At 42.4% G+C, this 19,727-nt stretch overlaps 1 protein-coding gene across 5 annotated transcripts in view; it reads left to right on the top strand.

Annotated features, from left to right (window-relative positions):
• frem1a (Fras1 related extracellular matrix 1a) overlaps positions 1 to 19,727 on the top strand; it is a 149,768-nt gene that overhangs the window by 33,273 nt on the left and 96,768 nt on the right. For all 5 annotated transcript variants that reach the window (XM_052019493.1, XM_052019495.1, XM_052019494.1 and 2 more), the window contains 5 exons: positions 819 to 913; positions 5,037 to 5,338; positions 8,607 to 8,785; positions 15,186 to 15,509; positions 18,228 to 18,336. In XM_052019493.1, coding sequence (XP_051875453.1) covers positions 819 to 913; positions 5,037 to 5,338; positions 8,607 to 8,785; positions 15,186 to 15,509; positions 18,228 to 18,336 — 1,009 coding nt within the window. The remainder of the gene's footprint in view (positions 1 to 818; positions 914 to 5,036; positions 5,339 to 8,606; positions 8,786 to 15,185; positions 15,510 to 18,227; positions 18,337 to 19,727) is intronic.

The following is a 19,727-nucleotide window of genomic DNA, read 5'->3' as shown; positions in this document are numbered from 1 at the left end:
TTGTGAGGTCAGGAGTCCATCTTGTCATACTAGGGGACCATTCAATAGTCTTATAACAGGAGGATAGAAGCTGTCCTTGAGCCTGGTTGTAGGCGCTTTCAGGCTTTTGTATCTGCAGAGGCAGAGGGATAGTTGCGTTTCAGGTCGAGACCCTGCATCAATACAGTTTATAATACTGTATCAATTGTAGTGACATCAATATATGGACAGGGCCTATTTCTGTAATTGCTGGACTAAATTAGTGCAATGAGATGCAATCCCACTGCAATCAATCCAACTGATCAAAAGGGGAATACACAGAAAACATTCTTGCCTTCAAAAATACTCCCAACATCAATTAATTTGTCAATGTTGGTCAGGGATGGGGGCTTCAGTACATGTCTGTTAAGGTCATTATCTGAGAAATGGTGGACATGCTCCTTCCTCATTAACTTTCTTCCTGTTACTTCAACCATAATACCAGCATCACACAACATTAAAAGTCACAAAGTGGTTCCCGGAGTCCAGGTGTGATCTTGTGTGCTACTAAGTGCCAGCAAGTGGGCTAAGTTCTGTGTTGAACGGTCAGGATAAGGTAATCTTGACAGCGAAAATGTCTTCTTAGAGAACTTCTCATGAGTAGTTTTGTTGGACACTTCCACTGTTGAGGCTGGGAATGTTCAATTGCATGCAACGGGTATATTTCATTAAGTAAATATACTTCATTAATAGTAATTTATCAGAAGTTTGTTGTTTTAAATGCAGCTGGGAAATATTTTACAAACTGAATTTTATGGAAATTTAACATCTATATTTGTTTACTGTGCAAAATTTTTCAGGTTTTTGACTGTCACTTCCTACCCAATGAAGTGAAATATTCACACAATGGATGTCCAATTCTGGATAAAGATCAAGTCATGCTCAGAGTTTACAGGCAAGTAAAAAGCAGGGATAACAGAAAAGATTTGTTTTGTGGCGACTCACCGTCTAGTCGGGCGAACTGGCTCGGCAGTCGGGTCGCGCGGTGTCGGAGCGACGAGGCCCAAGATGGCGGCGGGCCTCGTCTTTCCGAGCGACGGGGAGAACCCGCGCGCGGGAAAGTCCTGATGACGTAGGACTTACGTCATTGCCGGTTTTTTGGGCGGGAGTTTTCTCCCTTAAAGGGCCCGTGCAAGGCGGGAAAATAAACCAGTTCTGTTTGGTAATCCTCCGAGTGAGTCTTGTTTTATTCCATGGTAGCAACCGCTACAGTTTGTTTACAGGGAAAGATGGGTGCAAAGCTATGAGGCTGGTCACCCAAGTAATCATCTAAAATCAGAGGAATTTGAATGAATAACAGGACAGATTTTCTGCAATATTCACAGATGCAATCATGACAGCAGAGTCTACAGAAAAGGTGTGCTTGAGAACAGCCATCGCTGAAAATCTGCTGCAGTAGACAGTGAGGAGCTCATACCAAGATTATCAGGAATGGAACTGCAGAAATGGCATCTTCTGAAGAATAAAGTTGTTTGGTTTTCTCTAAATTCCTTTCCCTGCTCAGCAGCAAAGGCAGATAAATGAACTGCTTCTTAGGCTGACACTGCAGCATGGAAACTGAAGATGAGAAGGTGATATTGGGGTTGAAAGAGCTACTCAATATCAATATTGTAGAGGTAACAGGCTTTTATTCAGGACAAGCAAATGCATAGGGGGGACTTGGTGGAAGAATCTCCTGAACCTCAAAATACATCAGGTTTTTACACTGTTGAGGCACTCCAGGTTCACTCTGAATCACACATCACTGTTCCTTATTTATTGCTTCGTCTAAATGCTGGAACTCCATACTCTACAACACTGTGTGAGACACTACCTGCACACTATCACGAATGTTCTATTTGTTCTCTCAACTGTTCCCCCTCTCTGCAACTTAAAGCATACTTGTTTTCTCACTTTTCCCTTGAGGTGAAGGGTTATTAAACTGAAATATTAACTCTGCTGTATCTGTCCCCAGAGTTGCTCCCTGAACTGATGTGTATTTCCGGCATGTTCGGTATTTATTTCAGATTTCCAGCATCTGCAGTTTGTTTTTCCCTTTTCACACACTATGGGAGTACTTTCACACGAAGGACCACAATAGTTTAAGATGATTGGCACCACTTTCTCAAAGGCAATTAGTAATGAGCAACAAATGCTGGCCTTTGCAGCAACACTCAAATCCTGCTAAATTAATAAACAAAATCTGTCACATAGCATTAACTGACCAAAGACTTGTGTTTGACAGTCTCAGGTGATGTAGTTTAACCTATTTCAGACTGGTGAGAAAATTCTCTGAATACGTGTAGGCAGTTGCCAAGGAACTGCTACTTTCCTACAGCCATCAGGTTCTTGAACTGACATGCACAACCCTAACCCTACCTCAGCAAAGGAGCAGACCACCTCTTGATCACCTCAATCAGTAATCATGAGACAGCGCACCCTGATGCCTCCTAATCATCACAGGGGACTTCAACCAGGCCAGCTTGAAGAAGTCTCTGACTAACTACCACCAACATGTCACCTGAGGAACCAGACGAGCCAACACACTCGATCACTGTTCCCCCACCATCAAGAATGCTTCCCATGCCATCCCACGCTTGCACTTTGGCAAGTCTGACCACCTGACATATGGGCAGAGACTAAGGACCGCAGCACCAGTGGTGAGGACCGTGAAGGTATGGTCAAGGGAGGTGGAGGAGTGTTTACAGGACTGCTTTGAATCTGTGGACTGGACTATATTCAGGGGTTCATCTTCAGATCTGAATGAATCTGCATGGCCGTCACCGACTTCATCAAGACCTGCGTGGATGAGTGTGTGCCTTTGAGAACATACCAAGTCTTCCCAAACTAGAAGCCCAGGAAATTCACAGTCTGCTGAGGGCTAGATCTGTGGCGTTCAAGACCGGTGATCCAGACCCTACAAGAAGTCCAGGTACGACCTACGGAAGGCCATCATGAGAGCGAAAAGGCAATTCCAAGTGAAGTTAGAGACACAATCAGAATCACGACAGCTGTGGCAGGGTTTGCATGCCATTACTTCCTATAAGGCGAAACCTAACGGCATAAAGGGCAGTAATGCTTCACTCCCCGATGAGTTCAACACCTTTTATGCCTGCTTTGAAAGAGAGAATAACACTACACCTGTGTGAATCCCCACAGCATCTGGCAACTTTGTGATCTGTCTCAGAGGCCAACGTCAGAACATTCTTCAAGAGAGTGAACCCCCACAAGGCATCAGGCTCTGACAGTGTACCTGGCTGGGTACCAAAGATCTGTGTTGACCAACTGGCTGGAGTGTTCAAGGACATCTTCAACCTCTCTCTGTTGCGGTATGAGCTTCCCACCTGCTTCAAAATTGCATCAATCATACCGGTGCCCAAGAAGAGCAGGGTGAGCTGCCTCAACAACTATCGCCCAGTAGCCATTCAGATATACTGTATGATGATGAAATGCTCTGAGGTTGGTTATGGCTAGAATTAACCCCTGCCTGAGCAAGGACCTGGACCCACTGCAATTCACCTACTGCCACAGCAGGTCTACAGCAGGCACAATCTCACCGGCTCTCCACTCGGCTTTGGAGCACCTAGACAACAGCAAAACATATGTCAGGCTGCTGTTTATTGATTACAGCTTGGTGTTCAACGCCATCATCTCCTCAGTACTAATCAACAAGCTTCAAAACCTGGACCTCTGTATCTCCCTCTGCAACTAGATCCTTGACTTTCTTATCAGGAGACTACAGTCAGTGCGGATCGATAGTAACATCTCCTCCTCGCTGACAATCAACACAGGCACACCTCAAAGATGCATGCTTAGCCCACTGCTTTACCCTCTCTACCCTCATAAATGTGTGGGCAGGCACAGCTCAAATGCCATCTATAAATTCGCTGATGACACCACTGTTGTTGGCGGAATCTCAGATGGCGATGAGGAGGTGTACATGAGTGAGATAGATCAGCTGGTTGAGTGGTGTCACAACAACAACCTCGAACTCAGCATCAGCAAGACCAAGGAATTGACTGTGGACTTCAGGAAGGGGAAGTTAGGAGAACACACATCATCTTCATTGAGGAATCAGTGGTGGAAAGGGCGAGCAGCTTCAAGTTCCTGAGCGTCAACATCTCTGAGGATCTATCTTGGGCCCAACACATTGATGCAATCGTGAAGAAGGCATGCCAGTGGCTCTACTTCATTTGGAGTTTGAGGAGATTTGGTTTGTCACCAAAGGCTCTTGCAAATTTCTACAGATGTATGGTAGAGAGTACTCCGACTGGTTGCATCACCGTCTTGTATGGAGGCTCCAATGTGCAGGATTGAAAGAGGCTGCAGAGGGTTGTAGACTCAGCCAGCTCCATCACAGGCACAACCCTCCCCATCATCGAGGACATCTTTGAGAGGCTCTGCCTCAAGAAGGCAGCATCCATCATTAAGGACCCTCACCACCTGGGACGTGACCCCTTCATGTTACTACCATCGGGGAGGAGGTACAGGAGCCTGAAGACCCACACTCAATGTTTCAGGAACAGCTTCCTCCCCTCCACCATCCGATTTCTGAACAGTTCATGAACCCGTGAATACTACCTCATTATTCCTCTTTTGCACTATTCATTAATTTTTGTAACTTATAGTAATTTTTATGTCTTGCTCTGTACTGCTGCCGCAAAACAACAAATTTCACAACATATGTCAATGATAATAAACCTGATTCTGATTGCACTACCCTAGACTTGTCTCTGATTGTCTTTTTTTAATACTCATAACTGTTTTTGCAGTCCTTTTTTCTTCACTGTCTTGTGTAATTTATGTATAATTTATGTATAAATCATGTTTTGTGTGTTGTTGTCTGAATTTACATGCCTATGATGCTGTTGCAAGGAAATTTTTCATTGTACCTGCACCTCACCATACTTATGCACCTGACAATAAACTCGACTTGTCTTGACTTGAGGTTACCTGCACCGGCAAAGTGGCCTGTTATTGTCCTTGAAAAAATCTTTAATTGTTCCAGAGTTGAGTATTGCCTGTGTTTTTTTGTGCAGGTTTACAGAGAATGAAACCTACACAGAAACATTCACCCTCCAAGTTCGGTTACTTGACTCAGACTGTAACATCATCCAGCTGGGTGCAACATCATTGGAAGTCCCTGAGTTTTATAGTTTATCTAATCCAATTGACAGAAATGTGCTTTTGTTTGACTATGATAAGTCGATGAATCTGGACTGCATTGTGCGAGTGGCTAGTCAGGAGATGTTACTTCCAGCACATGGACATCTAGTCATGGGGGAGATCTCTACGGAACAGGCTCGTGGGGACCACCCTGGCTTTGTAAGGCAGAAATCAAGTAAGCTTCCTTTCACTGTTATGTTATGAATGGTCTTTAACCTGAAATAGAACCATAATGGAAAGATAATATCTTTCTTTACAGGGTTGGGGGAAAAGTTCATATTAACTTGAAAGCACTACTTGCATTAATCTCCTGTTGTACTCACTTCTACATTTTTAGTTCCAATGGATCTGAATGTGTAGAAGTGAGTACAATCATAGAATCATAGAGTTGTACAGCATGGAAAAAGGCCCTTTGGCCCATACTTGTCCATGCAGACCAAGATGTATATTCAAGCTAATCCCATTTCCCAGCACTTGGCCCATATCCCTCTGAACTCTTGTTATCCATATACCTGTCCACGTACTTCCAGAGCGGACTACCATGTGGAACCTTATCAAAAACCTTACTGAAATCCATATATACTATGTCTACCACCCTCCCCTTATCAACCATCCTCGTCACTTCATCAAAAAACTCAATCATATTGTAAGACAAGATGTCTCATGCACAAAGCCATGCTGGCTACCCCTAATCAACCCTGTCTATCCAAATGTAGGTATATCTAATCCCTCAGAATGCTTTCCAGCAACTTACTTGCCATGGATGTTAGGCTAATGGGTCTATAAGTACCAGGTCTATCCTTATAGCCCTTCTTAAATATAGGCACAATATTTGCTATCCTCCAGTCTTCTGGCACCTCACCAGATGATAGTGATGGCCAGGGCTCCCATAATTTCTTCTCTACCTTCCCATAGAGTTCTTGAATATACCTTGTCCAGTCCTGGAGATTTGTCTACCTTCATGCATTTTAACACATGCAACACCTCTTCTATTGTAATATGAACTGCTCCCAAAACATCTCCATTAACTTTGCCAGATTCCCAAGTCTTAAATCTTTCTTCATGGTAAAAACAGAGGAGAAATAATCATTGAGAACTCTGCCCATCTCCTGCAGCTCCACACATAGATTTCTGTCTTGGTCTTTGAGGGGCCCTATTCTCTCCCTAGTCACCCTCTTTTCCCTTAATATACTTAAAGAATGACTTATATACTGGCATGCATTTAGTACCAATAACAAAAGGAAAAATTCTTCTGCAAAGAATTATGATTTAAAACAGATAATACGACTTAGTAGCCCTAACTTCCTTAGGACTAGGATTTAAAAAGAAGTACAGAGAACTTACAGCACCTTGCCATTTGGCCCAACAGGTCTATGCTAGCAGTTATGCTCCACAGTAGCCATGTTCCATCATCCCTCTTGCACTGTTCATCACATGCTTCTCAATGAATGAAATTCCCTTTTGGAACCAGCCCAATAAATGCATTTTCCTTCTTCTGAAGTTGTTTAACAGATAGAAATTGTATTTTGTGCCTGATCCCACTTCTCTACATTCTGTGGGAGAGCAATTTTGTCAATGATCATTGAACTTATGTCTGATATGAAGAGTAGTTCATTCTTTGGAGTGGTTGTTTGTGGTATCCCATTTTAAACTGACATTTCCTGTCAAATTTATGTCTTAGTTCACATGAAAATTGCTATATTTTTTCCAATGAGGCATGAATTTAACTCTCATTAATATCAACAATAGTGAGTTTGCTCTCTATAGTTTTCTGGCCTCTTACCTTTATTGGTGTATAGATCTATGGTACAACAGCATCCACCTCCTTGAGTGAGCTACAGTGACTCATGGCTATTTAACATGAAAATTGTTAGGAGCACAGAGAACTAAATTACATAGAGTATAACACAAGAAATCAGGCCATTCTTGATTCATCATAGCTTGAAGCACCCTGCTTCAAGTTACCTGTCAAAATATGTTTGCTTCCAAACTGCAAACTGCTTCTTTTTCAGTTTGGTCCAATTGAGAATTGATTTGCTCTTTTTCCATGAGGAAGCACTCCAATTTCCATTTCCAAATTGTTCCATGTCTCTCTGAAAAATTAACCAGGTGCTTCTGGAGTGCATTCAGTGTCTTAGGACCTCCAAAGCAATTTCTGCCTTGGGGAGTATGGGATGACGTCAGTCCCAATGCAATAATCCTTCCAAAGCATTCCAGAGTTATGGACCAATTGTTGTGGGTATATTGCCATTGGGCATTCCAGGGAAACATGGTCTAAACAACACAATGCTAGGCTGGGACACTGCAAGTAAGGAAACTACTTACCTAAATCCTTGCATGACACCCCTGGTATTAAATCTATCACCACAAGCCCCTCGCAACTTGCACCCAGCCCCTCAAGTCTATTATACCCCATCGCCTCATTCCCAATTTATTGCCTAACTTGCAAACCCCTGTTTCCCCCTCGCTGTCACCTCAACATTTTTGATACAATTCACTTTTCCTCTCATACTCATGGTCAGGTATGAAGTCATTCCTGATCATCACCTCTACACCGGTACCAAAGTGCCCTCAGTCCCTCCCTCCTTACCTCACCATGCACACACAGAAATACAAGCTTTCTTTTTTTTTTGTTCTTACGTACATGCACATGCCTACATGTTGAAATGTCTCTAATCCCTTCTCCTTTGCTACCAGTCCCTCCAGCCAAACACCCAGTTGGGTTCATGGCCCAGTTTGTGTGACGAAAACTGTTCCACTGCATCTAGCCAGAACTCTTAGAAAATTGCTCTGTTCCTTTGACTGCTTTGTTTATTTAGCTTCCTCTGATATGCATCTAAGATATTCATTCTAACTACTCCTTATGGCAATGAAATACACATTCTAGCCAATCCACAGAGAAAGAAATTTCTCCGAGGTTCCACAGGGGATTTATCAGTGACCATTTTTCATATTTCTGTTTCCCCCCCAGTATCGACATCTTTTTATTCGCCTTAGAATCGAAATGCCATGTGGTTCTACCCAAATAGAGAAGAAGGTGGGAAATAAAATACTCATTTCAGTCTGCCACATTGAAGTGCAGTTTTTCTTTTTTTCAACTAATCTGTTGTATATTTCTAATTTCTGTTTTGATTTCATTCTTGCAGAATTCCTGACACTTCAGGCTTCACATTCAGTCAATAATTATCTTCTTTGTTGCAGACCTTTTCATTCTTGGAGTGTGGACCTCCAATATGCATTTGAGCCCCTACATTCCAGTGTTATCATTAATCTCTGCAGTTACGCAAATAACTAAGATAATATTATCATTCAAACATAGCAAGCTGGAGGATTTGTTCTTAAGCTCCTCCCCTGTTGTTTAAGCATTTTCCTTCAGAACTACCAAGCTTGAAAGGTATGGATTTTAATCACCATATTTATCAGAACACTGTATTTTCCATCAGAGTGGAACCTAGAGGGAAGCCAGGAAGATTTGAAGGAAGTCCACACTTTTAAAGTAAGCTGTGATGAGTTTCTCACAATGGGTCTTCGCTACCATCACCTCAGCCCCCCTTCTCCTGATGTTGATTACATCGCTATGACATTGCAACTGATCGACAGCAGAAGCAAAAACGTGCACAAGGTACACTTATTTCTCTGAAGGTTTGTCTTTTATAATATTTTGTCTGCAAAAGCAGATGAATAATAGCAATAGTTGCAGTTTTGATTTGGGTAACAGTTAATCATTCACTGTGTGTCTCCATCAGCTTTATAGTTCACTGCCTTCCCAGTGAAGAGAAACTTGCCCGGACTCTGCCTTCATGAAGAATGTAGGGTAAACTCTCTCTTTAAAGATGCACATTATTAGGTGATGCATAAAGGAATTTTGGAGAAGCTATTTCTTTCCATTGAACAACTCTTATACTTACTTGTTTCTCATATCAGCCAATAAGGTTTTCCCCATGTTACAAGAGGGTTCTGTTCCTGAGAACTGTTCATAAACCGAACAGTTCTCAAGTCAGAAATGCAGCCGCGAGCGGAGTTTATACATGGTGGAAAATGCCTGCAGCCCTGCAGCTGTTGGCAAATCCACACTGCCGGTGTCCCAAATGCTCGTTCAGATGTATGGGCTGTACGTAAACCGGGCATTCATAACCTGGGGAGGGCCTGTAACTTCTCTGTGCTTTAGTGACCTTTCCAAGTGAACCTCACAACATGATAAATAAAACAAAGCATTCAGTCCTTTAGGGTCTAGAAATTCATGAGTGCTCATTTTGGGCATTCAGAGAGGAATAGATACTGTGCATCAAGACACAGAGGGCCAAGGATCCTTGAATATTAAGCCTTGGATTCCATTACAATAGAGTTGGACGAATGCTGTAATGGGGGAGGATGGTTAAATGTGAGGCTGGAAGCAGAATTCCTAACACTTCAGGCTCCACATTCAGTCATTAATTATCTTCTTTGTTGCAGACCTTTTCATTCTTGGAGTGTGGACCTCCAATATGCATTTGAGTCCCTACCTTCCATTGTAACAACCCTAATTCCTCCTTTTATTGCTAATAAAATAGACCTCTTCTTTTATAGGGCAGTTCCACAGTTGGTAAATTGGTTTATTATTGTCACAGGTACCAAGGTACAGTGAAAAACTTTGTTTTGCATGACATCCATACAGATCATTTCATCACATCAGTGCATTGCAGTAGTATAAGAGAAAACAATAACTGAATGCAGAATAAAGTGTTACAGATTAAGTGCAGGCAGACAATAAGGTGGAAGGCCATGACGAGGTATATGTGAGGTCAAGAATCCATCTTATCGTAAAAGCAGTCCATTCAATAGTCTTATTACAGTGGGATAGAATCTGTTCTTGAACCTGGTGGTACCTGTTTTCAGGTTTTTATTCTCCTGCCTGATGGGAGAGGGGGAGAAGACAGAATGTCTGGGGTTGGTGGAAACTTTGATTATACTGGCTGCTTTATCGAGGCAGCGGGAAGTGCAGACAGAGTCCATGGAGGGGAAACTGGTTTCCGTGATGTGCTGAGATGTATCACAACACTCTGCAGTACCTTGTGGGGTCATGGGCAGAGCAGTTACCAAACCAGGGGGTGATGCATCCAGATAAGATACTTTCAATCATGCATCCATAAAAATTGGTGAAGGTTCAAGGGGACATACAAAATTTCCTTACCCTCCTGAGGAAGTAGAGGCACTGGCGTGCATTCTTGGCCTTAGTGTCCATGTGGTTGGACCAGGACAGACTATTGGTGATGTTCATTCCTTGGAACCATTTGACCTCAGCACCGTTGACATAAACAGGAGCGTGTGCACCCCCCCTTCCTGTTTTGTTTTGCTGACATTGAGGGAAAGGTTGTTGTCATGACACCATGTCACTAGGCTCTCTATTTCATTCCTGTACTCTGACTCATCATTATTTGAGATTGGGCCCACAATGGTGGTGTCATCTGCAAACTTGTAGATTTAGTTAGAGCAGAATCTGGCCATGCAGTGGTGAGTAAAGTAGGGGGCTGAGGACGGAACCTTGTGGGGCACCAGTGTTGAGGATAATCATGGCGGAGGTGTTGCTGCCTATCCCTACTGATTGTGGTCTGTTGGTCAAGGATCCATTTGCAAAGGGAGGTGTTAAGTTCCAGGTCCAGGAGTTTGGAGATGAGTTTGCTTGGAATTATAGTATTGAAGGTGGAGCAGTAGTCAATAAACAATAGTCTAACTTAGGTGTCTTTTCTATCCAGATGCTCCAGAGATGAGCGTAGGACCTAGGAGACAGTCTCAGTCGTGGACCTGGTTCAGCGGTAGGCGAATTGCAGTGGGTTGAGGTTGCCTCGGAAGCTGGGATTGATGTGTACCATGACCAGCCTCTCGAAGCACTTCATGATGGTGAATGTCAGAGCTTCTAGGAGGTAGTCATTAGGCACGTCATCTTGTTTTTCTTAGGTACCAGGATGATAGTGGTCTTCTTAAAGCAGGTGGGAACCTCAGATTGAAGTAAGGAGAGGGTAAAAATATTTGCAAATACCCCCACCAGCTGATCTGCCCAGGATCTAAGGACATGACTAGGGACACCAGCTGGGCTGGATCCTTTCTGTGGGTTCACTTTACACAAGACTGATCTAACATCTGCAATAGAGGTATATAAGATCATGAGGGGCATAGACAGGGTGAAAGCACATAGTCTTTTTCTCAGGGAGGAGGTGCTAAAAACAGGAGGGCATAGGTTTAAGATCAGAGGTGAGAGATTTAAAAGGGACATCAGGGGCAGCTCCTTCATGTAAAGGGTGGTGCATATTTGGAATGAGCTGCCAGAAATAGTGGTTGAGGCGGGCACATCAGCAACATTTAAAAGCCATCTAGATAAGTACATGGATAGGAGAGGTTTAGGGGGTTATGGGCCAAATGCGGGCGAATGGGACTTGCTTGCTGGGCAACACAGATAGCATGGATGAACTGGGCCAAAGGGCCTGTTTCCATGCTGTAAAACTGTGACTCTATATCAGTGACTGTGGGTTGAGGTGCATTGAAGCATCGGGGTGGGTAGTGACATTCCATTCCCCTTCTGTTCAAAACGCGCATGGAATGTGTTAAGCTCATCAGGAAGGGATGCGCTGTTGGCGACGATGCTCCCCGATTTCATTTTGTAGCACATTATAGAATAATAGAATAAGCCCTGCCACAACTGACGGCTGGTCTGGGACTTGATTTTGGACTGGTATTGTCTCTTAACATCCCTGAAAGCTTTACGGAAGTTGTATCACAATTTCCTGCATAGGTCAGGGTTATCCTGATTTGAATGGTGCAGTCCTGGACTTCAGTAGGGAGTGAATCTCCCGGTTCATCCATGGTTTCAGGTTTTGGAAACACCCAGATTGACCTCGTTAGTACACAGTCCTCTACGCACTTGCTGATAAAGGCTGTGATAGTGTTGACATTCTCATCTAGGCTGGTTGCTGCATCTTTGGACGTGGCCCAGTCTACCAACTCAAAGCAGTCACAAAGCTCATCTATTTCCTCAGACCAACACTGTATGACTTTCTGTACTGGACCCTCACGTTTCAGCTTCTGTTTGTACTCAGGGAGAAGAAGCACAGCCTCCAGGCAGATGCATCTGAGTTTTGCCTTTCTGCTTGCCTGTTATCTTTGTAACTAGTGTCTGAGAAACATGCACAAAATGGCGCCATTTCTAATCCAGATATTTTCAGCAACAGAAAAGACAAACAAGACAGTTCTCTTCTTTAGATCAGCTCAGCTCAGCTCTGATACATTCACTAATGTCTTTAATGCTTTTCTGGCCTTCTAACTCTGGTTTGACGTGTGCCAGCTGGCGTGGTATGGCCCAACCCAACTCAACCTGAATGTTTTCTCATAATAAACACACAAACTGATCCACTTCCATGACGTATATAGTTGTGTCTTGTTGGCTTTGGGAAGGGTAGCCAGGCTACATTCTGCAAGAAGAGTCCCAGCCCTATATTTGTCAAAATCAAAGTCAAAGTCGAGTTTATTGTCATATGCACAAGCACCTGTATACACAGGTGCAATGAAAGACTTACCTGCACATTAGGCTGCTATGTTTCAATAAAAAATGGTGAATTTGACCTGCTCATCACCTCCCTCTGGTTCCCCACCTCCTTCCCTTTATTCCATGGTCTACTGCCCTCTCCTATTGGATTCTTCTTCTCTAGCCCTTTGCCTGTATCACCTCTCAGCTTCTTACATCATTCCCTTTCATCTTTATTCATCTATTACCTGCCAGCTTGTGCTTCTCGTTCTCCCCGTTCTCCCCACACCTTTTTATTCTGGCTTCTGCCCTTCACAACTGATGTACTGTGGTTGCAACAACAAAGAACACCTCCTCAAAGCTTCTCCCACAGTAACTTGCAAACCTTCAGCCTCTAATACCTCAAAGAACAAGGCTTCAAGGTGATAAGAGCACCACCACCTTCAGGTTTTCCCCACGACACGTTCCATTCTGACCTGGAAATATACCCCCATTCCTTTGCCATCGCTGAGTCACTTTATTACGACTGCAATCATTTTCTCACCACTACCTTTTCAGCAACAATTGAGGAAGGGATTGTATACTGGCATGAAAATCCAATGAACATATCAAAAATAATCAAGATTAATAAATGAAACCTGGATACTTGAACTTCTGACTTGCATTGTCCAATGCCCCACTGGATCATAAGCATGAAAGATTAACTATCTGTTCTCAAAGTCTGCACTGCCACCTGAGGAAAAATAGGGGGTCATCATCAACTATTCAGCTGTTCAGGACCCATCTCTTTTTGGAGAGGAATATTAAGTGAAGCAAACAACGTCAAGGGGAAAAAGAATCAATAAATCAAGGAACAGTACCTTTTTAAATTTGTATTTCTCAAAATGGACCACATAATTGTTAAGATAATTATATATTACTTGTGAACAATAATTGTTGCCTTAAGGCATTTGGCCCTTTAAGGATTGTGCCATGTGACTAACTGCTCTCTGAGCTGCAACAATGGATATAGAAAGTTCCAAAGGGCAGTCCACGAAGAGCTCCCAGTTCAGCTACTCACACCGTGTTTGAGCTCCCCATGACTCACATGTATCCGTCCAAAATCAGCAGTGCACTTCCTTCGAGGTTAATGGTGCAGTAGTTGCATGCATTTTACAATAATCATTTTGCAATTTTAGAGTGCTAGTGTTTGTTACTTATACTTTTTAAGGTAGTTGTATATTCAGGACATTGTTGGAAGTGTTAATACTTCTAATATGGAAATAAAACTCATTAAAAAAAACAAACAGAGCTGTTCTTGGACTTCAGTTACCCAGTCTGTCTGAAAGTCACAGCTCCATTTTCCCACCAGTGTAGCTCATTCCTGTTTCCATGGCAGTGTACACTGAAGCATAGAAGCAATGAGGTGACCATACCACCTGACACACTACCTAAAGCTAGATGAATAAGGAATACGGAACCTAATGGGACATGCTAGATTCATTATCCACATCCTTCCAACCACAGTAAATTTTGTCACAAGCCAATCTAAAAATGAAAGTGTGCTTATACATTATAACTAAGGTAGTCTGAGCTTTTATTTGAACAACTGCATAAATCTGGAATTAGAAGTTGATATTCTGCTTTATATGTGTGACTGTGTAAATTAATGTTGATAGATTAAATACAGATTATTTTCTAAATTAAGGTATGAGTTATAGTCTGAAAATTTTCAAAAAAAGATGCAAAGTTTTGTATCAACAATGTTGGCAGTGGCACTGTGGTGTAGCAAGTAGAGCCGCTGCCTCACAGCACCAGTGTTGTGGATTCAGTCCCCACCTTGGGTGCTGTCTGTGTGGAGTTTACCCATTCTCCTAGTGACTGCGTGTGTTTCACCTGGGTGCTCTGGTTTCCTCCCACATCACAAAGATGTGTGGGTTGTAGATTAATTGGCTACTGTATATTTCCCTCATGTATAGGTGAGAGGTGGAATCGAGAGAGGTTTATGGGAATGTGGGGAGAATAAAATGGGATTAGGACATAGAACATAGAACAGTGCAGCACAGGAACAGGATCTTCAGCCCACGATATTGTGCCAAACTAATTAAATTAGTAATTAAACGCCGAACTAAACTAATCCTTTTTGCCTACACAATGCCCATATCCCTCCATACTCTGCACATTCATGTGCCTATTTAAGAGCCTTTTAAATCCCTCTATCGTATTTGCTTCTACTACCACCCCTGGCAGTGCATTCCAGGCCCCTACCGCTCTCTGTGTAAAAACAAATTGCCCCATACATCTCCTTTGAACTTACTTCCTCTCACCTTAAGTGCATGCTCTTGAGTATTAGACATATTGATGCTGGGGAAAAAAATACCAGCTGTCTACTCTATCTATGTCTCTCATAATCTTATGAACTTCTATCAGGTCTAAAAGGGATTAGTGTAGGGTTAGTGTAAATGGGTGCTTGGTGGTCAACGTGGTCTCATTGGTGTCTGTGCTGTATCAGTCTATAACTTTGTATTTCCCTCCTTTTCTCTTGTAGACAGAGAATGCCTGGATTCCAGTCAGAATCACAAATGGCTTTCCCAACCAGCCTCCCAAAGCGAGTTTTATGGCTATGTTCATCCTGGAAGTAGACCAGTTCATCCTGACCTCCATAACCACAGGGACCTTGGATGGGGAAGACAGTGAGACTCCGAAGTCCCAGCTTGTGTTCAATATCACCAAACCACCTCAGGAGGGTTTCATAACTCATTTATCTGACCATACCAAACCAATCATGTCATTCACCTGGGCTGACCTGAATGAGCTGCTGATAGCATTTCAACCACCAAACAGCAGCCACACTGAGAGAAGGAACTATGAGGTATGTGATGCGATATATCATCATGGTAATGAGTTGCTTAAGAAACTAAATGAATAAAGTACTTCTCAATCGCAGGTACGACCTTGTATATCTCACTATGCATATCAGCTGCCTTCTCCTTTAATTATGAGCCCGTAAATGTGCATTTCATGAGATCTATTTCTTCGCATGCAATGTAGAAATATTTTTCATCGAGAGTAATTTAAATTTGTTTCCTAATATACCTTCTAGAAATTTTAATGGGGAAAAAGTTGTGAGTCAAATTGGAAGTTCTTTTCCTCTTGAATCTCCACTCTGTCTGGATTGATTTCTCTGAACTTATCAGAAGTTCAAAGCTAGAAAAGAAAAGATTGAGGCATGATGTCAGGAGGTCATTTCCTGGTCATGTCAGGAGCCCTTTCCTGACCTTGAGGTCAGGAAAGGGCTCATTGGAGTAAATGTAGAAAAGATGGTTTCACATCATCTTTTGGGTTCGACACTGACCTCAGGTTACTGTATGGTGGTCTGCCAGATCCTCCTATTTCTTCTCACATCCCAAAGGCATGCTGGTGGGTTAACCAGCTACTGTAAATTACCCCTTGGTGTAGGTAAACAGTGAAAGAATCAAAGGGGCATGTAAGAGGAAATAGCGTGCAAAGCTACAGGGAAATAAGCAGAGGCGAAATGGGACTGATGGGATTGCTCTGTTGGCATAGATACAATGAGCAGAATGACCTTGATATTGTGATGTTAGTAAATCACATTTACTAACATCAGAGGAAGCCAGACTGATCCACTCCAATATCTGCAGACACGTGTAGTGTGTCTTGGATGAGGTCTCACCCTCCAGTGCAGTACAAGCAAAAGCCAGGCACAGCAGTGGTAGGAGCTCAGGCTTCTGCCAAGCTAATCCAGTTTGCAGCTCTGGTTTTGTCTGCTGCCACCAGTGTTCTGGGTTCTAGCATTCAAAGAAGTTCTAAGGTGTCACAGCATTTGAGCACACTGTCCTCCAACAAATTACTGAGACTTCTAAGGCAGTGGCTGTGTGGTGCACGGTTCACCTGTTCTCTCATAAAATAACCACATTTGTATTCTTTCAACAGCCCCTCCAACTTTCTCCTCACTGCTGCCCAACTGCCTCAGTCAGTTAGGGTGTTAGTAGATGATTCACTTGCTGCAGGATATCCGGCTTCTAACCTGCTCTATCAGCACATTATTTATGTAGCCTATTCAGCTGAGTTTCTAGTCAAACATTACTTCCAGGATGGGACACCTGATAATGGTAATGCCATTGAAGGTCAAAGTCAAAGTTGGGTTTATTGTCATAGGCACAAGTACATATGTGCACAGGAGCAATGAAAAAATTATTTGCAACAGCATCACAGGCACATAGCATCAGATACACAACATTCACAAGAAAAACATAAATTAAACATAAATAATACACAATTTTACAAGAAAGAACACAATTAGAACAAATAAACACAGTCCATTTTAGTGCAAAGTGATCTAAGTGGTCATGGTGTTGATAAACTGTAGTGATTAGGATTTTGCCAGTTGATTCAAGAACCAAATGGTTGAAGGGAAGTAGCTGTTCTTGAACCCGGTGGTGTGGGACTTCAGGCTTCTGTACGTCCTGCCCGATGGCAATTGTGAAAAGGTGGCATAGTCCAGATGGTGGGGATTTTTGAAAATGGATGTTGCCTTCTTGAGGCAGCGCCTCCTGTAGAAACTACCGATGGTGGGAAGGGACGTGCCCGTGATGTATTGGACAGAGTCCATTTCTTTCTGCCACTTCTTACGTTCCTACACATTCGAATTGCCGTACCAGACCATGATTCAAACAGTCAGGATACTTTCCTTATAATTGCTGGGCCCAGGACAGGACATCCGATATGTTAACACCTAGGAATTTAAAGCTTTTGACTCTCTCCCCCAATGTGGACTGGTGCAAGTTCACCCTCCTTCCCCTTCCTGAAATCAACAATCTGCTTTTCAGTTTTGCTGACATTGAGCAAGAGGTTGTTGTTGCAGCACCACTCAACCAGGTCTCCTATTTTGCTCCATTAAGCTGACTCATCGCCACCTGCGATTCTTCCAACAACAGTAGTGCTGTTGGCAAATTTGTATATGGCATTGGAGCTGTGCTTAGCCACACAATCATGGGTAGATGGTTCTATCTCTCTTGCTGGAGGTGGTCCCTGTGGGAACATTACTGGTCTGAATGTTGTCTCAATCTGGTAGCATTCAGGTATGAATGTTATTGGTTTATACCAAGAACAGAGGGCTCCGAGGGTCCAATCACACTACTGATATGACTGAGAATAAATTTGTGATGTGCCCAAAATTTATTACATTTGTAGCATGTAACTAACTTCCAAATGTAAGAATAAACTTTACAAGTGCTTCTAACTGGTACAGAAGCTTGGCTGATGAAAATGTGCACTGGGGGATGCCAGTGTCAATTCTATTTCAACTTCATGTGTTTAAATATATTAAATGTAGTGTAAAATTTTTGGATTTAAATCATGTTAATTGTGCCATGGATATAATGTTTTTTGCTTGGTTTCTTTACAATCGCTCGGACTTTGGAAGCGGCAAGTGTTTGCATTAACAGCCATTTTCATCTTCATGGTTTTCTAGTTTACGAAACAATGTACAAGGCTGATAAGCTTTACTTTTGCATAGTTTCAGATTTTTCTCTCATTTGCATTGATCTCAATTGTATTTTTGTAACAGGTAGAATTTGAAGTTCATGATTTCTACTTCAGGAACAGTGCACCAATCATGGTACACATCGCAGTAAGGACAACTGATACCAATGCTCCCAGAGTTTCCTGGAACATGGGTGAGTTTGATTCTGATAAACTGAATACAAACTGGAAAGAGATTTTCTGACTGAAAGACTTAGTTCACAAAAAGTTACAAGCAAGATTAATTTGGCTCAATTATATTCAAACAAGCCTCTGGTCAGTTTAGACATAGTTCGTCCAAGGGTTTGATGTTAAAACATGCCAATGTTAATGATTATAGCAAATCCCATTTGTGAAGTATTCGTTTCTAAACTTATGGTTGAGGATTATTAAGGCCAGGTATATTGCAAATTTAAAAGTGTTTTGATTTTTGCATTATTTTAATATATAAAAAATCTAAAGAAAATGGACCAAATGATTTCAAAAAGAATAGGAAAATGCACTTGATAATTTGAGCATAATAGACTTCAGAAAACAAGCAAGAAGTTGAAAGGAAAGGGGCATGCAAGATAAATTAAAAATCTGACATTGTATAGAGATCATGGATGTCAATTTTACGAGAGGCAACATTAAACTGCAATTAACCCTGAGACCAATTACCCTTCTGTTAACAGTCATTGCTTTACAATCCTTGCCTTAATCAAGAATTTGCAGGAGGGCTAAATGATTCAGGTCCCAATTGTATGTACTTTGCTTATTGAACTTCTTGTGAATCAAATTTTTAAAACAGCACATTGGATCAACGTTGTGTGTGTTGATATCAGCCCCAGGACATCACTGCAAGAGTCACTCAGCACAGTGTCCTAGACCCAACAGTCTTCAGCTGCTTCATCAATGACCTTTATTCCATTCATAAGGTCAGAAGTAAAGATATTTGCCAATGTTTGCCCAGTGTTCAATTCCATTTGCAACTCCTCATCAAATTAAGCAGTTCATGCCTGCAAGCAGCAAGACCTAAACAACATAGCATGTCTGATAAGTGGCAAGTGATGTAGGTTGCACTAAGTGCTAGCTCATGACTTGCTCAAACAACAGAGTCTAACCACCTACCTTTGTGATTAAAACAGATTACCATCACTGAGTCACCCACTATCAACTGGAAACTCAACTTGACAAGTTGCACGAATATTGTGGCAATAAGAACACTTGGCTGGGTATCCTATAACCAGCACTCACATCCTAATATGCCAAAACTTCTCCAACATCTACAAGGCACATATCTCCATTTGCTTGGATAAGTGAAGCTCCAACAATTCTCAAGAAGCTAACACCACCCAGAACAAAGCAGCTGGCTTGATTGCTGCCTCATCATTCCCTATCTCACCATTGTGCAGTGGCTGCAGTATGTACCATCTGCAAAACGCACTGCAGTTAGTCGTTAGTCATCCAGGCTACTCTGAAAGCAGACCCCCCGCCCCCCCCCCCCAAAACCCTTAACTTCTAACGTCAAGAAGGACAAAGGCAGCAAGGGCATGGGATATCACCA

This window comes from Pristis pectinata, chromosome 7 (genome assembly GCF_009764475.1).
Source record: "Pristis pectinata isolate sPriPec2 chromosome 7, sPriPec2.1.pri, whole genome shotgun sequence".
Classification (NCBI taxonomy): Eukaryota; Metazoa; Chordata; class Chondrichthyes; order Rhinopristiformes; family Pristidae; genus Pristis; species Pristis pectinata.
The sequence above is the reverse complement of the archived record's forward strand: the minus strand, read 5'-3'. Positions and strand labels throughout refer to the sequence as shown.